Source organism: Sinohyriopsis cumingii, chromosome 7, assembly GCF_028554795.1.
Source record: "Sinohyriopsis cumingii isolate HCF-2022 chromosome 7, ASM2855479v2, whole genome shotgun sequence".
Lineage (NCBI taxonomy): Eukaryota > Metazoa > Mollusca > Bivalvia > Unionida > Unionidae > Sinohyriopsis > Sinohyriopsis cumingii.
The window spans coordinates 117,060,720-117,082,699 of NC_142967.1; the positions used below are offsets into that span (position 1 = coordinate 117,060,720).

The following is a 21,980-nucleotide window of genomic DNA, read 5'->3' on the forward strand; positions in this document are numbered from 1 at the left end:
TAAGATTATTAATAAAAATTACAAACTGATTTAAAAGTATCGTAGTTCCTTCATATTCCCGAGGTGTGCTAAAATGGATTTTTTTCCTCTTGTTAAACTTTTAAAGTATTAAAACCAGTTAAATTCTAACCTTGGTATTTTTATTGCAGAGTTTTCTCCATTCTTCCTGACCATAAGAGCGAGAGAAAAAAATGCATATTAGATCAGCTATCATGTATGATGTACCCAAGAGCCTTCAGCAATGCTGCTTGGACTCCATATGCATCAACTTGGACGTACATTGTCAAGCAATCCAACAGCCAAATTCCATCAATGTCAAACTTGCTTTCAAGAACTCCGATGTCTTCTTTAATGACAAAATATCTGAGGAGTTTCTCAGGACCCTTTGTGAAAAGGGGAAACTAAATGACGAGACCCTCTCACTCTTTGACCCAAATCTCATGAATTTAAGGAGGGTCTGGATAGAAGATGCACAAATCTCACCAGTCGGCTTAAAGATCTTGAAGGCTCAAAAGATTTCAGAATTAGAAATTACAGGATTAAAAAATGTGACCGTGAACGACGTACTAGGTTCTCTAGGAAAGTGGACATTGAGCAATTTGAGAAGTCTGCAGGTGTCCAATTTGAAATCACTGCATGATCCCAAAAGAATGGGTGTCATTAGCTGTTTGAACACTACTGATATAGCTGTAAACATCTCACTTCTTCGAAGACTTCAATATTTGAACGTTAGTAATACAGAATTCAACATGGATGGACTGGAAATAATTGCAGAAGAATTGCCTTGTCTGGAAATCTTGGACATTTCTTGTACACATATCAATGACATTTCACCCCTTCGAAAATGCAAGGACAGATTAAAGTGCCTGTCTATGTACCAGCTGAAAATCTATGCAGATATTGTATCTGTATTGTCTGAACTGACAGAGCTCGTGCATTTAGACGTGTCCTATGACTCGTACCCGAATATTCAGTCCGGAATTAACTTTGATCGTTTCAAATTCAAGGTGTCTGACTTGCTTAGTCGTACACCCTGTCTACCAAATATTTCGTCACTGGATATATCTGGAAACGAAGGATTGACGGAACCGATCTTAATGTAAGTTTAATGCAGCAAAGATGATGATGATGATTTTTAAAAGATTTAAATGCTAAACTGTAAACCTCAAGAAGCTGGAATATGTTATAGTGATTGACAATATGTCCTCATCAGTTCATTTTTGATGAGAAACAAATTATTCAGTTAACGAATCATGTTTTGAAATTCACACGATTAAAAAGGGCCATTATGTATCATTTTTACGTTATTGATACTTCACTTGGGGTAAGGAAGAATACTATTGAGGTATGGATAAAGACCAAGGTCACTGTTACTGAGAAAAGAAAAAAAGAGTCAGCTCTCAGACATGTACCTTTGACAACGTTATTGGATGACTTGCACGTTGTTTATGAAAGAAGGTTAATACATTTTATGTGTGGAAATGTCAGGTCACTGTGACTGTCTAAAATGGGTTTAGCACAATAATTGCCATGCACCTTAAACTAAATGTGTTGACGACTTGCACGTTGAGTAAGAAATAAGCTTTTTGATTTTGGTTCAAATTTCAATGCCATTGTTACTGAAAATGTTACCTTAGTTCTAGACCACGTATCTTCGCACAAGTTTATGGAGGACTAAAAGTTCAGTTAAGAGAAAGGTTGATTAAATATGAGATCAAATAATTAAAGGTCTGTGCCATTGTTTTCTGCAGAATAACTTTACTTCAAGATTACGTTTTTTTTCTGGAGTGAGTTCATCGACTAATCCTTGTGGATAACGCGCACTTCAGTTAATAATAGAATCTAGATATTCTGCGGTCTTGGGGTCAGGTGTCGGTCATAGTATTTCTAACGAGAAAACTGCCAAGTACCCTTAGTTCAAGATCACGTATTTTAATCAATGGTCAAGGTCATGGAAACCATTGTCTAATAATCTCAGTCGAGCACGAACTACTAGTTTCTGCATAAACATTCTTACGTTAATATGCTGCTTGCTCTACGATTGTTTAAGAATAAAATTACTGACGGGTGTAAAATGATAAAACCAACATTTATTTTAATTTTCTTTATTTTGCATCTACTCTTACAAAAATCCCTTCATCAGAATTATCGTGCGTAAGATAAAGCGCAGTTAATTTTGTGTCAGTTTTAGTGACAAGGTAGCTGTAGACTGTTGAAAATCGACGCTGATCTTAGGAGTGAAAGAACATGCAAGTAAAATTGACTGATTACCAGTGAAATAGTGCCAGAGTTTGGAACTAATTGTACTTTTTTTTATAAAACGTTTGGCATTTTGCTGGATGTAGTATGGCATGTCCTTGTCTGTTTACCTGTCATTAACGTTTCCTTTTCTTAGTAAGAGCTTCATTTCTACAGCACACAAAATCAACACATTGAACTATATGAAGAAATGGGACGAGGACGTACCAACCCGAGAAAATCTCGGATTGTTTAAGGGAATGAATTTTAATTCAATAATTATTAATCATGTTATAAGGATTTTAAATGCGTTAAATTTACTTGTTTTTTTTTTTTACAGAAGTTATCATTACGTTTTACATTGCATCTTTTGACGCTTCGATATAAAATTTATCTGAAAGGTTTTGATATTCCTAATTTTTGTCCAATTTTTTATATACATATTATGGAACATGACCTTTTCTGGATAGCGTGCAGAAAGAAACCAATAGATTTTGGCGTCAAACAAGAAAGGGTCAAGATCAAAGGGATTGAACGTAAAATAGTTTTCTACATATCAATATATCAGTCATGCACTAATTGCCCGGACCAGACTTTTTCGACTTTATTGAGAGCTTGCACCTGTAGTAAGGAGGAACGCATTTGAACTTGAGGTCTAAAGGTTAAAGGTCAAGGTAACTGATTGAAAAATAATGATTTATGCACAAAAAGTAGTTTCCGTAAACAATGTGTACCTTGGCCAGTCTTTATGGATAGCTTGCAATTTGTAAAGTAGAAGCCTACTGAATTGTAGTCAGAGGTCAAAACTTGGGAAACTGACCTAAATAGCAAAAATAGCTTCTGCACTACTACATTATTTCTACATGACATTCCAATATCAAGCATTGTGGATAACTTGCAATTTGGGTAAAGAAGGATCTTACTAATTACTGGAACTGAAATTGGTTGGTACACAATAACATTAGTTTTGCATCGCAGACGTGACGAAACGTTGTTGATAGCTTGGTACTGAAATAAGGAAGAAGCCAACTGATTTGGAGCCAAAAGGTCGAAGTTGTGATTGAAATTAAACAAAATGGTTTCTGCACAAACATTCGAACCTCAAGCGTTTATTTTTATTGAAGTCAGTGGCTGGCCTGTACATTGGGTAGGGAAGTCTATTGATTTGAGTATAACAGATAACAAATCTCTGTGACTGAAAGAAGAAAAATAGCCATGGGTAAGTATCCCTGGGTAAGTAGCCTTCAGAATTTACAATGCCCCCCTGTTTCTTCCAAAAAAGTGACAATTGGACATGGCATGGTGCTTTGTAAATCTAGTGGGGGTGTATGGGGAACACTGCAAAACTAGACTTGACCATCAAGACAGTAATAATCGTGCCTTTCAGGATGCATAAAACAGGTAAGTGAACAATACCGATTTAAGGTGCATTCCATTGAATAACAATTGCAATTCTCAGGTGTCATCTTATTCTGCATGAAACTAGTGGCCTAGTGGTTAGAGCGTCCGCCTCGGATGCGGGAGGTCGCGGGTTCGAGCCCCGGCCGATTCGTACCAAAGACTTACAAAAATGGTACTAACAGCTTCCTTGCTTGGCGCTCAGCATTAAGATATTAGTATTAGGACTGGTCGGCCTGATATCAGGATAATGTGACTGGGTGGGACATCATGTTACATGTCTGCGGCATGATGCCCCAGTACTAGACATCACTATAAACTGTCAGTACAGATATCGTAGCGATATGGCTCAAAAATTGTTAAAGCTAAAATCTAAATCACACACACACACACACACACACACACACACACACACACACGTGAAACTATGTCCAGAAGTTGACCCGATGGGATAGTTCACATTAATTAATTAAATCATCATTAAACATGGACTATGCTTACAGTAGGAGGATCATTCTAATACCTGTAGAGTACATGCTTTGTTGTTGTTGTTGTTGTTTTTGTTGGCTTAGCGCTATTTTCAGTAATGATAGTGTTGTACATGGCGGGGAGCATAACTGGTGGAAGAACCTGGAAAGAACCACCGACCATTGGAAAGCTTCAGACAAGCTTTCTTGCATACTTAAATAGCGACTACATGCTTTAAATTAAATTGTTTTGTGAACATTGAATTCATTTAAATATGATGTCCGTTTTAATTATGATTGTTCCACACGGCATTATATAAAGTTTACAGTTGTTTTACGGGTTATATAATGATACAGTTTGTGCATCAAATTAAGGTAATTACATACATATTTGAAAAACTGGGAGGGGATGAGTGAAATCTGATTCCTGAAATTTCTGCAAAACTTGATTCAGTTTTTAAGTTGAATTACTGTGGAATATAATTCTTTTTTCTTCTCTATTTTGTGTTGCTTAACTTGTTAGTCCACGTATATTCCTACAACTTTGCCAGTTTGTTAACTTTGGTCGTTGTAATTCGGTGTTTGTACAAAGGTCAAAAGGAGAAAACGTATTACACAAGTAAAGTTTCAGCAAAATATGATCAGACTTGTTTCTCATGCATCTGTGAAGTAGGTAAAGTTTCTTGAAAATTTTGGTATTTTAATGTCAAAATTGAAGGTCAAATTGCCAGTATTATTGTCCTTTTTGTATATTCATATCTTTTGATAGTCATCAGTTTTGCTGCATAAATTTACCAGGCAAACTGCCTTTTGTGAGAGGCAGTTCCTGTTGTTTTAGAGGTCAAAAGTTCCAAGCCACGATAGCAGAAGGTAATCTTTAAAATGTGTCCAGGACGACCTAAAAACTCAATTAAATATCAAGGAAGACAAAAACTGCGCGTCTTCAAATCAAACGTGTCAAGACGACGTAATAACGGATTCCTTAATGAATTGTGTAAATGATTACGTAATAATTATAGGTTATTGCATTTGTATGGGACAATATGAACGAGTTTTTCGGATAGATATACTGCACAACTTTGTGAGTGCAGTATATCCATAAGGCAAAACGAGTTCATATTTTCCCTTACAAAGGCAGCAACCTTTTTATTATCTGCTCATTTTCTTATTCTGCCTAAGGCTTAATTACATAAACAAAAATACATTACAAGAAAGAAAGTAACTGAATGTATGTCGTATTTCAAACTAAATATACAAGCGCAGATTCATCATTACACAACATTATTAATGCGCACATAACTCCGCCCAGATAAACTTGGAGCTTACTCGTGCGCTAGACATAACTTTCAAAAGAAAATGGCATTTTTGTCTACTTGAAATTTGGGGTTATATTGTGAATAAGTGCGCATTGCAACAACTTGTTGGAATGAATATATTTATGGTATTTTTGTAGATTCTTCGAAATTTCGTGATTATAGACTGCATTTATCTATGCCATTTCTACATGAAGTACACCGGATTTCAGCAGAGTGTTGACGTCTGCAAGTGTGTTTCTGTTTTGTCATTGAATGTTTGAAATCATAAGGTGGGAAAAATATGAAGTCTTTCAATTGCAATTATCAAACATACGCTTTGTAATATGTTTATTTCATTTTTAGTGCAGTAAAGAGGATTTAATTGCACTTGGAATAAAGTCGAAATTACAGTACAATTTCGGTATATGTAATCAAGCTTGATAACCCATGACATGGCTCATGTAATTGGGATTTGCAGAACTAAGAAAGTACATTTTAAGGAAATGAGGATGTAAAACTTTAAGTATGTTGTTTGCCATTCATATTACCAGCTAAAGAAGACAGTTTATACCTTGTCACTTGTAAGGACCTTGTATGGCGTCTATAGCTAGCCTAAATTGAAAAAATATTGTATCATAAAAGAGAACGCGGAATGTGTCAAATCAGCTGATATGTGGCAGTCCACGAAGCATCTGCCTTAGCTCATTCAGAGACATATTTAATCAACAAAACGTCTGCTACACGAGTGTGCATGATTTGTTTATAAAGTAATTCAAGCAAACTATTGGGCACACGTGTCCTGCACGTGAGTGCAATATAAAGGTGTGCAGTATCGTAAAATACTGAACGATTCTGACAATATAATGTTAACGGAGAAAAAAAGAATGAGTATATAATAATTACTTGTCCTCAATTAAATGTGTCAAGAACGACGTATTATCTATGATTCCTGAATTTGTTAGCACACCTTCTCAGGTGAGGATCCTTTGCTGGGTAGAACATTTAAGTTTTCCAAATATGAGGGGAGATTTGGAGATTTAAATACTATGTTACCTCATAACAATGTTCATGGCGGCCATAATGTGACCATTATTACAAGCGATGGAGGGGGCCTCGAGTGGCCGAGTGGTCTAAAGTGCTCTCAGTTACGGATCACTGCCATCTCACCTCTGTCTGCGTAGGTTCGAGTCTCGGATTCGGCGAATGTGGGTATGTGAGAAAGCTTGCCAGAAGCTTCTCGAGGGTCGGTGGTTCTTTCCGTGGTTTTCTCGGGTTCTTCCTCCACCATTAATACTGGCCGCCATGTATAGCCTATCGTGTGCTGAAAAATGGCGTTAAACCCTACAACAACAACAACAACAACAAGCGATGGAGCTTTATGCTGGGTGATTTTACAACAAAGCTGTCGTGGAAGTGTATAATGACACAATGTATTTAGTGATATGATATGACATCATCGTTGATTCTCATTGGTAATGAGCTAAATTGAAGTGAAAGAAAGTAGCAATGGTAAATTATCCATTGCCACATTATAAAAGAGGGTATCAGTATGCCGAGGGACGTTACATTGAAGTTCCACTATATGTTTAGATCATTACAGAACAGGCTGTTACAAGGTTTCATGAGAGGATGGTTTATCGAAATTTGGTTTCGCTGAACTTTGTCAAATTTAAAATGCGTTTCCTGTTTATTACCAACAGGGAGTTTCTGAAGTCTCATCCTGGTATCGAATTTCTTGGACTTGCTTTGACTCCGGCCTGCAGATACTCGCTCTTTCTGGGTGACAAGGAGTCTGAATTCAAGGCAGATATAACAGTAAGTAAATAAAAAATATAGTTATGAGTAAAATGATTAGATATATAGGTGGAACATGTTCAAGAAGCCACCGTTTAAGAGCACTACCTGCATAGTTTGAACAGAATGAATGTTTGATGTGCAGTTTATGATTGTTCAGTAAAAAATTAAAAACTTTGTCCTTCTCTAGATTCATTAAAGGATTTGTCTGAAAAGTAACCCAAACTAAATTACATAACTTTAATTTGCTGCCACTGTATATAATGTTGATTAGTAATCCAAACCAAATTACATGATTTCATCTTGCTGCCACTGTATGTAATGTTGAAAAGTAACCCAAACCAAATTACTTGATTTCAATTTGCTGCCACTGTATATAATATTGATCGATGAATGTTTCCAATTTGCAGAACGAGTTATACCAAATCGCAATGGTGCAGAACGAGTTTTGTTGTGTACTACTCTATCAATCTTTACTTCACATTTCACGAATGATGCTTGTTTGTTCTGTATTCTAAATACATGCACTGGATATCAGTCAGTATTATTTAAGCATCAGCGCAAACAGGCTAGCATGGCTGTTCAATAATAATTTCCAATACATAATGGATATAAAAATGTACTTGAGAAAAAATCAGCATCACAATTTGGAAAAAATGAAATGTCATTTTAAGAATTTTGTTAAATTCAGCCTTCTCAATGTTTTAGGTTACTGGTGAAGCCAACGAACGGCAGATTCTGGAATGTTTGAGACGATATGCGAATCGGCCGACCTATGTACAGCATGCATTATGCACACTGTTCACTTTTACACGGGCAATGTCAGAGCCAAGGGAGGACATTCTTAAGGTATAAATAATATGTTGTTACTGCAGAGTCAAGCGAGGATATTGCTACGGTAGGAATAATCTCTTGCTACTGGTGAGTCAGGCGAGGATATTTTTAAGGTGGAAATAATATATTGTTACTGCTGAGTGTAGAACGGATGTTATTAAGGAAGAAATGTCCTCTTTCTGCCGAGTCAAGGGATTATGCTATTTTGGTAGAAATAATGAATTGCTACTGATGAGTCAAGGAAGTTATTATGAAGGTAGAAATAGCGTATTGCTACTGATGAGTAAAAGAGGTTATTATGACGGTAAAATAGCGCATTGCTACTGATGAGTCAATGCGGTTGTTATGAAGTTTAAGTAGCGTATTACTACTGATGAGTCTAGGAGGTTATTAGGAAGGTAGAAATACGTTATTACTATTGATGAGTCAATGCGGTTATTAGGAAGGTAGAAATAGATTCCTGTCATTGTTATAGCAAAAGGAAGGATATTATTAAGGTAAAAACTGTTTCTTGTTACTGCCGAGACAAAGGTGGATACTGTTAGGTCTAAACATAGTTTTTATACTGCTGAGACAAAGGTGGATACTGTTAGGTCTAAACATAAAGTTTTTATACTGCTGAGACAAAGGTGGATACTGTTAGGTCTAAACATAAAGTTTTTATACTGCTGAGACAAAGGTGGATACTGTTAGGTCTAAACATAAAGTTTTTATACTGTTGAGACAAAGGTGGATACTGTTAGGTCTAAACATAAAGTTTTTATACTGCTGAGACAAGGGCGGATACTGTTAGTTTTAAACAGTACTTGTTAGTGAGTCAAGGGAGGAAGTAAAGTCAAAATAGCTTCTTGTTATCACTGACCCATTGAGGATATTATTAAGATTCAATTGATCACATACATATTCAAACAACAAGTCCGTTTTGTCGTTAACATAATCAGATAGAACATCAACATAATCATCACTGTAATCACTTTGACATCACTGTCTAGTTATATGACATTTTTATGTTATTCGTTAAGCAGCAATGCATATCCGTCTGTACGATTCTCGGCCTCTTTCACGTGCACACGGTAGTTCTCTCTCCCACCTTGTCAGTAATTTCTTTGACTAATAATTATTTTGACGTCACTTGTTGTCAGTGTCAAATTATGCTTAGCTATGTAGTCTTTCAGGTCTTCCAGTTAGCTTAGTTCAAATTAGGTCAGCATGGCACAATGACAGTCTGGAGCTGTATGACTATTCCTTTGAAGAATTTTCTCAAACGTGTATAATGGAAGAGTTTTATTATCAAACAACCTTGGCTAGAATATGGAAGGTGTGAAACTTGACAAACTTCATGAATGCAAGTCAAACACTTAAAACACATTTTCAGTAGGAAAGAAATAGAAAAAGTTTAGATTGTTTTCCAGCTAAGATTGCCAGAATGATCTCTGGGTTGAAACTTCTATATCTGGGTTGAAACTTCTATCACTGGGTTGAAACTTCTATCAGCAACTATATGAACAGCCATACTTTTTAAAAATCGGTTTTATGATGCATGCGTTAAGACAATACAACCTGCTGACATTTATGATGCATGCGTTAAGACAATACAACCTGCTGACATTTATGACGCATGCGTTAAGACAATACAACCTGCTGACATTTATGACGCATGCGTTAAGACTAATAATACAACCCGCAGAGAGGATTCAGCCTATGTGGGTATGTGAGAAAGCTTGCCAGTAACTTCTCGTGGGTCGATGGCACTATCCGGGGTTTTCCCCGGGTTCTTCCTCCACCATTAATACTGGCCGCCATGTATAGCCTATCGCGTGCTGAAAAATGGCGTTAAACCCTACAACAACAACAACCTGCTGACCTTTATGATGCATGCGTTAAGACAGATAGTACAACCTGCTGACCTTTCTGATGCATGCGTTAAGACGGATAATACAATCCTGCTGACCTTTATGATGCATGCTTTAAGACAGATAATACAACCTGCTGACCTTTATGATGCATGCTTTAAGACAGATAATACAACCTGCTGACCTTTATGACGCATGCGTTAAGACAGATAATACAACCTGCTGATCTTTATGACGCATGCGTTAAGATGGATAATACAACCTGCTGTCCATAAAATCAGATATTATCGTCTTACTTGAGTAATATTTACATCAACACATCGCAAATTTATCTGTCGATCAACTGTAAATTAATACAATGTAATATTATAACACTATGCAACGTAAAACATATTATAATTTACTGCAATGAAATATTATAACACTATGCAACGTAAAACATATTATAATTTACTGCAATGAAATTATAACACTATGCAACGTAAAACATATTATAATTTACTGCAATGAAATATTATAACACTATGCAACGTAAAACATATTATAATTTACTGCAATGAAATATTATAACACTATGCAACGTAAAACATTATAATTTACTGCAATGAAATATTATAACACTATGCAACGTAAAACATATTATAATTTACTGCAATGAAATATTATAACACTATGCAACGTAAAACATTATAATTTACTGCTATGAAATATTATAATAGTATGCAACGTAAAACACATTATAATTTACTGCAATGAAATTATAACACTATGCAACGTAAAACATATTATAATTTACTGCAATGAAATATTATAACACTATGAAACGTAAAAGATATATTAGAGAACATGATTTTACAGTGGAGCTCGAATTTATTAGACAACATGTTTATATAGTGAAACTAGGGTGAATTTGAAAATATGATTATACAATGGAACTCGGATTTATTTGACATGTTTTATACAGTGAAACTAATGGTTCATTTGGCAATGATTATGCCATGGAACTCAACTTAAATTAAGAATATGATTATACAGTGGAACTCTGGCTTATTTGATAACATGATTGCACAGTAGGTATCCGATTAATATTTACAGCTCGTACTGATGGCCATGAAGCAAAACCTTATTCATATTGGGGTTCAGGAGGCTGCCGTATCCTGTCTTTTCAACTTGTTGAAGTCCGAACTGGGACCGAACGTTCATCCTTCCTGTCTGAAGGACATTGTGAATCACACACTACATGCCATGGCAAACTTCCCAAGACATCAACAGGTAATGAACTTTGTTAATAGAAAACATTCAGCAATGTGAATCTCACTATAACATGGTTGACTGCAATCATAATAATGTTCCATATGATGGGCAAGGCAGTTGACTACAATCATAATAATGTTCCATGTGATGGACAAGACAGTTGACTGCAATCATAATAATGTTCCATATGATGGACAAGGCAGTTGACTGCAATCATAATAATGTTCCATGTGATGGACAAGGCAGTTGACTACAATCATAATAATGTTCCATGTGATGGACAAGGCAGTTGACTGCAATCATAATAATGTTCATGTGATGGGCAAGGCAGTTGACTGCAATCATAATAATGTTCCATGTGATGGACAAGGCAGTTGACTGCAATCATAATAATGTTCATGTGATGGGCAAGGCAGTTGACTGCCATCATAATAATGTTCCACATGATGGACAAGGCAGTTGACTGCAATCATAATAATGTTCCATGTGATGGACAAGGCAGTTAACTGCAATCATAGTAATGTTCCATGTGATGGACAAGGCAGTTAACTGCAATCATAATAATGTTCCATGTGATGGGCAAGGCAGTTGACTGCAATCATAATAATGTTCCATGTGATGGACAAGGCAGTTGACTGCAATCATAATAATGTTCCATGTGATGGGCAAGGCAGTTGACTGCAATCATAATAATGTTCCATGTGATGGGCAAGGCAGTTGACTGCAATCATAATAATGTTCCATGTGATGGACAAGGCAGTTGACTGCAATCATAATAATGTTCATGTGATGGGCAAGGCAGTTGACTGCCATCATAATAATGTTCCACATGATGGACAATGCAGTTGACTGCAATCATAATAATGTTCCATGTGATGGACAAGGCAGTTAACTGCAATCATAATAATGTTCCATGTGATGGGCAAGGCAGTTGACTGCAATCATAATAATGTTCCATGTGATGGACAAGGCAGTTAACTGCAATCATAGTAATGTTCCATGTGATGGACAAGGCAGTTGACTGCAATCATAATAATGTTCATGTGATGGGCAAGGCAGTTGACTGCCATCATAATAATGTTCCACATGATGGACAAGGCAGTTGACTGCAATCATAATAATGTTCCATGTGATGGGCAAGGCAGTTAACTGCAATCATAATAATGTTCCATGTGATGGGCAAGGCAGTTGACAGCAATCATAATAATGTTCATGTGATGGGCAAGGCAGTTGACTGCCATCATAATAATGTTCCATGTGATGGACAAGGCAGTTGACTGCAATCATAATAATGTTCCATGTGATGGACAAGGCAGTTGACTGCAATCATAATAATGTTCCATGTGATGGGCAAGGCAGTTAACTGCAATCATAGTAATGTTCCATGTGATGGACAAGGCAGTTGACTGCAATCATAATAATGTTCATGTGATGGGCAAGGCAGTTGACTGCCATCATAATAATGTTCCACATGATGGACAAGGCAGTTGACTGCAATCATAATAATGTTCCATGTGATGGGCAAGGCAGTTAACTGCAATCATAATAATGTTCCATGTGATGGGCAAGGCAGTTGACAGCAATCATAATAATGTTCATGTGATGGGCAAGGCAGTTGACTGCCATCATAATAATGTTCCATGTGATGGGCAAGGCAGTTGACTGCCATCATAATAATGTTCCATGTGATGGGCAAGGCAGTTGACTGCCATCATAATAATGTTCCATGTGATGGACAAGGCAGTTGACTGCAATCATAGTAATGTTCCATGTGATGGACAAGGCAGTTGACTGCAATCATAGTAATGTTTCATGTGATGGACAAGGCAGTTGACTGCAATCATAATAATGTTCCATGTGATGGACAAGGCAGTTGACTGCAATCATAGTAATGTTCCATGTGATGGACAAGGTAGTTGACTGCAATCATAATAATGTTCCATGTGATGGACAAGACAGTTGACTGCAATCATAGTAATGTTCCATGTGATGGACAAGGCAGTTGACTGCAATCATAGTAATGTTCCATGTGATGGACAAGGCAGTTGACTGCAATCATAGTAATGTTCCATGTGATGGGCAAGGCAGTTGACTGCAATCATAATAAGGTTCCATGTGATGGACAAGGCAGTTGACTGCAATCATAATAATGTTCCATGTGATGGGCAAGGCAGTTGACTGCAATCATAATAATGTTCCATGTGATGGACAAGGCAGTTGACTGCAATCATAATAAGGTTCCATGTGATGGACAAGGCAGTTGACTGCAATCATAATAATGTTCCATGTGATGGACAAGGCAGTTGACTGCAATCATAATAATGTTCCACATGATGGGCAAGGCAGTTGACTGCAATCATAATTAGGTTCCATATGATGGGCAAGGCAGTTGACTGCAATCATAATAATGTTCCATGTGATGGGCAAGGCAGTTGACTGCCATCATAATAATGTTCCATGTGATGGACAAGGCAGTTGACAGCAATCATAATAATGTTCATGTGATGGGCAAGGCAGTTGACTGCAATCATAATAATGTTCCATGTGATGGGCAGGGCAGTTGACTGCAATCATAATAATGTTCCATGTGATGGACAAGGCAGTTGACTGCAATCATAATAATGTTCCATGTGATGGACAAGACAGTTGACTGCAATCATAATAATGTTCCATGTGATGGGCAAGGCAGTTGACTGCAATCATAGTAATGTTCCATGTGATGGACAAGGCAGCTGACTGCAATCATAGTAATGTTTCATGTGATGGACAAGGCAGTTGACTGCAATCATAATAATGTTCCATGTGATGGACAAGGCAGTTGACTGCAATCATAATAAGGTTCCATGTGATGGACAAGGCAGTTGACTGCAATCATAATAATGTTCCATGTGATGGACAAGGCAGCTGACTGCAATCATAGTAATGTTTCATGTGATGGACAAGGCAGTTGACTGCAATCATAATAATGTTCCATGTGATGGACAAGGCAGTTGACTGCAATCATAATAATGTTCCATGTGATGGACAAGGCAGTTGACTGCAATCATAATAAGGTTCCATGTGATGGACAAGGCAGTTGATTGCAATCATAATAATGTTCATGTGATGGGCAAGGCAGTTGACTGCCATCATAATAATGTTCCATGTGATGGACAAGGCAGTTGACTGCAATCATAATAAGGTTCCATGTGATGGACAAGGCAGTTGACTGCAATCATAATAAGGTTCCATGTGATGGACAAGGCAGTTGACTGCAATCATAGTAATGTTCCATGTGATGGACAAGGCAGTTGACTGCAATCATAATAATGTTCCATGTGATGGGCAAGGCAGCTGACTGCAATCATAGTAATGTTCCATGTGATGGACAAGGCAGTTGACTGCAATCATAATAAGGTTCCATGTGATGGACAAGGCAGTTGACTGCAATCATAGTAATGTTCCATGTGATGGACAAGGCAGTTGACTGCAATCATAATAATGTTCCATGTGATGGGCAAGGCAGTTGACTGCAATCATAGTAATGTTCCATGTGATGGACAAGGCAGTTGACTGCAATCATAGTAATGTTCCATGTGATGGGCAGGGCAGTTGACTGCAATCATAATAAGGTTCCATGTGATGGACAAGGTAGTTGACTGCAATCATAATAATGTTCCATGTGATGGGCAAAGCAGTTGACTGCAATCATAATAATGTTCCATGTGATGGACAAGGTAGTTGACTGCAATCATAATAATGTTCCATATGATGGGCAAGGCAGTTGACTTCAATCATAATTAGGTTCCATGTGATGGACAAGGCAGTTGACTGCAATCATAATAATGTTCCATGTGATGGACAAGGTAGTTGACTGCAATCATAATAATGTTCCATATGATGGGCAAGGCAGTTGACTTCAATCATAATTAGGTTCCATGTGATGGACAAGGCAGTTGACTGCAATCATAATAATGTTCATGTGATGGGCAAGGCAGTTGACTGCAATCATAATAATGTTCCATGTGATGGACAAGGCAGTTGACTGCAATCATAATAATGTTCCATGTGATGGGCAAGGCAGTTGACTGCCATCATAATAATGTTCCACATGATGGACAAGGCAGTTGACTGCAATCATAATAATGTTCCATGTGATGGACAAGGCAGTTGACTGCAATCATAATAATGTTCCATATGATGGACAAGGCAGTTAACTGCAATCATAATAATGTTCCATGTGATGGGCAAGGCAGTTGACTGCAATCATAATAATGTTCCATGTGATGGACAAGGCAGTTGACTGCAATCATAATAATGTTCCATGTGATGGGCAAGGCAGTTGACTGCAATCATAATAATGTTCCATGTGATGGACAAGGCAGTTAACTGCAATCATAGTAATGTTCCATGTGATGGACAAGGCAGTTGACTGCAATCATAATAATGTTCCATGTGATGGACAAGGCAGTTAACTGCAATCATAGTAATGTTCCATGTGATGGACAAGGCAGTTAACTGCAATCATAATAATGTTCCATGTGATGGGCAAGGCAGTTGACTGCAATCATAATAATGTTCCATGTGATGGACAAGGCAGTTGACTGCAATCATAATAATGTTCCATGTGATGGGCAAGGCAGTTGACTGCAATCATAATAATGTTCCATGTGATGGGCAAGGCAGTTGACTGCAATCATAATAATGTTCCATGTGATGGAAAAGGCAGTTGACTGCAATCATAATAATGTTCCATGTGATGGGCAAGGCAGTTGACTGCAATCATAATAATGTTCCATGTGATGGGCAAGGCAGTTGACTGCAATCATAATAATGTTCCATGTGATGGACAAGGCTGTTGACTGCAATCATAATAATGTTCATGTGATGGGCAAGGCAGTTGACTGCCATCATAATAATGTTCCACATGATGGACATGGCAGTTGACTGCAATCATAGTAATGTTCCATGTGATGGGCAGGGCAGTTGACTGCAATCATAATAAGGTTCCATGTGATGGACAAGGTAGTTGACTGCAATCATAATAATGTTCCATGTGATGGACAAGGCAGTTGACTGCAATCATAATAATGTTCCATATGATGGGCAAGGCAGTTGACTTCAATCATAATTAGGTTCCATGTGATGGACAAAGCAGTTGACTGCAATCATAATAATGTTCCATGTGATGGACAAGGTAGTTGACTGCAATCATAATAATGTTCCATATGATGGGCAAGGCAGTTGACTTCAATCATAATTAGGCTCCATGTGATGGACAAGGCAGTTGACTGCAATCATAATAATGTTCATGTGATGGGCAAGGCAGTTGACTGCCATCATAATAATGTTCCATGTGATGGACAAGGCAGTTGACTGCAATCATAATAATGTTCATGTGATGGGCAAGGCAGTTGACTGCCATCATAATAATGTTCCACATGATGGACAAGGCAGTTGACTGCAATCATAATAAGGTTCCATGTGATGGACAAGGTAGTTGACTGCAATCATAATAATGTTCCATGTGATGGACAAGGCAGTTGACTGCAATCATAATAATGTTCCATATGATGGGCAAGGCAGTTGACTTCAATCATAATTAGGTTCCATGTGATGGACAAGGCAGTTGACTGCAATCATAATAATGTTCCATGTGATGGACAAGGTAGTTGACTGCAATCATAATAATGTTCCATATGATGGGCAAGGCAGTTGACTTCAATCATAATTAGGTTCCATGTGATGGACAAGGCAGTTGACTGCAATCATAATAATGTTCATGTGATGGGCAAGGCAGTTGACTGCAATCATAATAATGTTCCATGTGATGGACAAGGCAGTTGACTGCAATCATAATAATGTTCATGTGATGGGCAAGGCAGTTGACTGCCATCATAATAATGTTCCACATGATGGACAAGGCAGTTGACTGCAATCATAATAATCTTCCATGTGATGGACAAGGCAGTTGACTGCAATCATAATAATGTTCCATATGATGGACAAGGCAGTTGACTGCAATCATAATAATGTTCCATGTGATGGGCAAGGCAGTTGACTGCAATCATAATAATGTTCCATGTGATGGACAAGGCAGTTGACTGCAATCATAATAATGTTCCATGTGATGGGCAAGGCAGTTGACTGCAATTATAATAATGTTCCATGTGATGGACAAGGCAGTTAACTGCAATCATAGTAATGTTCCATGTGATGGACAAGGCAGTTGACTGCAATCATAATAATGTTCCATGTGATGGGCAAGGCAGTTGACTGCAATCATAATAATGTTCCATGTGATGGACAAGGCAGTTGACTGCAATCATAATGATGTTCATGTGATGGGCAATTCAGTTGACTGCCATCATAATAATGTTCCACATGATGGACAAGGCAGTTGACTGCAATCATAATAATGTTCCATGTGATGGACAAGGCAGTTAACTGCAATCATAATAATGTTCCATGTGATGGGCAAGGCAGTTGACTGCAATCATAATAATGTTCCATGTGATGGACAAGGCAGTTAACTGGAATCATAGTAATGTTCCATGTGATGGACAAGGCAGTTGACTGCAATCATAATAATGTTCATGTGATGGGCAAGGCAGTTGACTGCCATAATAATAATGTTCCACATGATGGACAAGGCAGTTGACTGCAATCATAATAATGTTCCATGTGATGGGCAAGGCAGTTAACTGCAATCATAATAATGTTCCATGTGATGGGCAAGGCAGTTGACAGCAATCATAATAATGTTCATGTGATGGGCAAGGCAGTTGACTGCCATCATAATAATGTTCCATGTGATGGACAAGGCAGTTGACTGCAATCATGATAATGTTCCATGTGATGGACAAGGCAGTTGACTGCAATCATAATAATGTTCCACGTGATGGACAAGGCAGTTATCTGCAATCATAGTAATGTTCCATGTGATGGACAAGGCAGTTGACTGCAATCATAGTAATGTTTCATGTGATGGACAAGGCAGTTGACTGCAATCATAATAATGTTTCATGTGATGGACAAGGCAGTTGACTGCAATCATAGTAATGTTCCATGTGATGGACAAGGTAGTTGACTGCAATCATAATAATGTTCCATGTGATGGACAAGACAGTTGACTGCAATCATAGTAATGTTCCATGTGATGGACAAGACAGTTGACTGCAATCATAGTAATGTTCCATGTGATGGACAAGGCAGTTGACTGCAATCATAGTAATGTTCCATGTGATGGACAAGGCAGTTGACTGCAATCATAGTAATGTTTCATGTGATGGACAAGGCAGTTGACTGCAATCATAATAATGTTCCATGTGATGGACAAGGCAGTTGACTGCAATCATAATAATGTTCCATGTGATGGACAAGACAGTTGACTGCAATCATAATAATGTTCCATGTGATGGGCAAGGCAGTTGACTGCAATCATAGTAATGTTCCATGTGATGGACAAGGCAGCTGACTGCAATCATAGTAATGTTTCATGTGATGGACAAGGCAGTTGACTGCAATCATAATAATGTTCCATGTGATGGACAAGGCAGTTGACTGCAATCATAATAAGGTTCCATGTGATGGACAAGGCAGTTGACTGCAATCATACTAATGTTCCATGTGATGGACAAGGCAGCTGACTGCAATCATAGTAATGTTTCATGTGATGGACAAGGCAGTTGACTGCAATCATAATAATGTTCCATGTGATGGACAAGGCAGTTGACTGCAATCATAATAATGTTCCATGTGATGGACAAGGCAGTTGACTGCAATCATAATAAGGTTCCATGTGATGGACAAGGCAGTTGATTGCAATCATAATAATGTTCATGTGATGGGCAAGGCAGTTGACTGCCATCATAATAATGTTCCATGTGATGGGCAAGGCAGTTGACTGCAATCATAATAAGGTTCCATGTGATGGACAAGGCAGTTGACTGCAATCATAGTAATGTTCCATGTGATGGACAAGGCAGTTGACTGCAATCATAATAATGTTCCATGTGATGGGCAAGGCAGTTGACTGCAATCATAGTAATGTTCCATGTGATGGACAAGGCAGTTGACTGCAATCATAATAAGGTTCCATGTGATGGACAAGGCAGTTGACTGCAATCATAGTAATGTTCCATGTGATGGACAAGGCAGTTGACTGCAATCATAATAATGTTCCATGTGATGGGCAAGGCAGTTGACTGCAATCATAGTAATGTTCCATGTGATGGACAAGGCAGTTGACTGCAATCATAATAATGTTCCATGTGATGGGCAAGGCAGTTGACTGCAATCATAGTAATGTTCCATGTGATGGACAAGGCAGTTGACTGCAATCATAGTAATGTTCCATGTGATGGGCAGGGCAGTTGACTGCAATCATAATAAGGTTCCATGTGATGGACAAGGTAGTTGACTGCAATCATAATAATGTTCCATGTGATGGGCAAAGCAGTTGACTGCAATCATGATAATGTTCCATGTGATGGACAAGGTAGTTGACTGCAATCATAATAATGTTCCATATGATGGGCAAGGCAGTTGACTTCAATCATAATTAGGTTCCATGTGATGGACAAGGCAGTTGACTGCAATCATAATAATGTTCCATGTGATGGACAAGGTAGTTGACTGCAATCATAATAATGTTCCATATGATGGGCAAGGCAGTTGACTTCAATCATAATTAGGTTCCATGTGATGGACAAGGCAGTTGACTGCAATCATAATAATGTTCATGTGATGGGCAAGGCAGTTGACTGCAATCATAATAATGTTCCATGTGATGGACAAGGCAGTTGACTGCAATCATAATAATGTTCCATGTGATGGGCAAGGCAGTTGACTGCCATCATAATAATGTTCCACATGATGGACAAGGCAGTTGACTGCAATCATAATAATGTTCCATGTGATGGACAAGGCAGTTGACTGCAATCATAATAATGTTCCATATGATGGACAAGGCAGTTAACTGCAATCATAATAATGTTCCATGTGATGGGCAAGGCAGTTGACTGCAATCATAATAATGTTCCATGTGATGGACAAGGCAGTTGACTGCAATCATAATAATGTCCCATGTGATGGGCAAGGCAGTTGACTGCAATCATAATAATGTTCCATGTGATGGACAAGGCAGTTAACTGCAATCATAGTAATGTTCCATGTGACGGACAAGGCAGTTGACTGCAATCATAATAATGTTCCATGTGATGGACAAGGCAGTTAACTGCAATCATAGTAATGTTCCATGTGATGGACAAGGCAGTTAACTGCAATCATAATAATGTTCCATGTGATGGGCAGGGCAGTTGACTGCAATCATAATAATGTTCCATGTGATGGACAAGGCAGTTGACTGCAATCATAATAATGTTCCATGTGATGGGCAAGGCCGTTGACTTCAATCATAATAATGTTCCATGTGATGGGCAAGGCAGTTGACTGCAATCATAATAATGTTCCATGTGATGGACAAGGCAGTTGACTGCAATCATAATAATGTTCCATGTGATGGGCAAGGCAGTTGACTGCAATCATAACAATGTTCCATGTGATGGGCAAGGCAGTTGACTGCAATCATAATAATGTTCCATGTGATGGACAAGGCTGTTGACTGCAATCATAATAATGTTCATGTGATGGGCAAGGCAGTTGACTGCCATCATAATAATGTTCCACATGATGGACATGGCAGTTGACTGCAATCATAGTAATGTTCCATGTGATGGGCAGGGCAGTTGACTGCAATCATAATAAGGTTCCATGTGATGGACAAGGTAGTTGACTGCAATCATAATAATGTTCCATGTGATGGACAAGGCAGTTGACTGCAATCATAATAATGTTCCATATGATGGGCAAGGCACTTGACTTCAATCATAATTAGGTTCCATGTGATGGACAAGGCAGTTGACTGCAATCATAATAATGTTCCATGTGATGGACAAGGTAGTTGACTGCAATCATAATAATGTTCCATATGATGGGCAAGGAAGTTGACTTCAATCATAATTAGGTTCCATGTGATGGACAAGGCAGTTGACTGCAATCATAATAATGTTCATGTGATGGGCAAGGCAGTTGACTGCCATCATAATAATGTTCCATGTGATGGACAAGGCAGTTGACTGCAATCATAATAATGTTCATGTGATGGGCAAGGCAGTTGACTGCCATCATAATAATGTTCCACATGATGGACAGGGCAGTTGACTGCAATCATAATAAGGTTCCATGTGATGGACAAGGTAGTTGACTGCAATCATAATAATGTTCCATGTGATGGACAAGGCAGTTGACTGCAATCATAATAATGTTCCATATGATGGGCAAGGCACTTGACTTCAATCATAATTAGGTTCCATGTGATGGACAAGGCAGTTGACTGCAATCATAATAATGTTCCATGTGATGGACAAGGTAGTTGACTGCAATCATAATAATGTTCCATATGATGGGCAAGGCAGTTGACTTCAATCATAATTAGGTTCCATGTGATGGACAAGGCAGTTGACTGCAATCATAATAATGTTCATGTGATGGGCAAGGCAGTTGACTGCAATCATAATAATGTTCCATGTGATGGACAAGGCAGTTGACTGCAATCATAATAATGTTCATGTGATGGGCAAGGCAGTTGACTGCCATCATAATAATGTTCCACATGATGGACAAGGCAGTTGACTGCAATCATAATAATGTTCCATGTGATGGACAAGGCAGTTGACTGCAATCATAATAATGTTCCATATGATGGACAAGGCAGTTAACTGCAATCATAATAATGTTCCATGTGATGGGCAAGGCAGTTGACTGCAATCATAATAATGTTCCATGTGATGGACAAGGCAGTTGAC

The 21,980-nt window shown here is 38.1% G+C and overlaps 1 protein-coding gene across 1 annotated transcript in view; it reads left to right on the forward strand.

Moving 5' to 3' along the window:
* Positions 1–212: 212 nt before the first annotated feature.
* The window catches only part of LOC149795995 (protein zyg-11 homolog B-like), a 48,108-nt gene continuing 26,340 nt past the window's right edge, over positions 213–21,980 (forward strand). Inside the window, exons 1-4 of the mRNA XM_089963908.1 lie at positions 213–1,099; positions 7,099–7,213; positions 7,901–8,041; positions 10,975–11,151. Coding sequence (XP_089820034.1) covers positions 213–1,099; positions 7,099–7,213; positions 7,901–8,041; positions 10,975–11,151 — 1,320 coding nt within the window. The remainder of the gene's footprint in view (positions 1,100–7,098; positions 7,214–7,900; positions 8,042–10,974; positions 11,152–21,980) is intronic.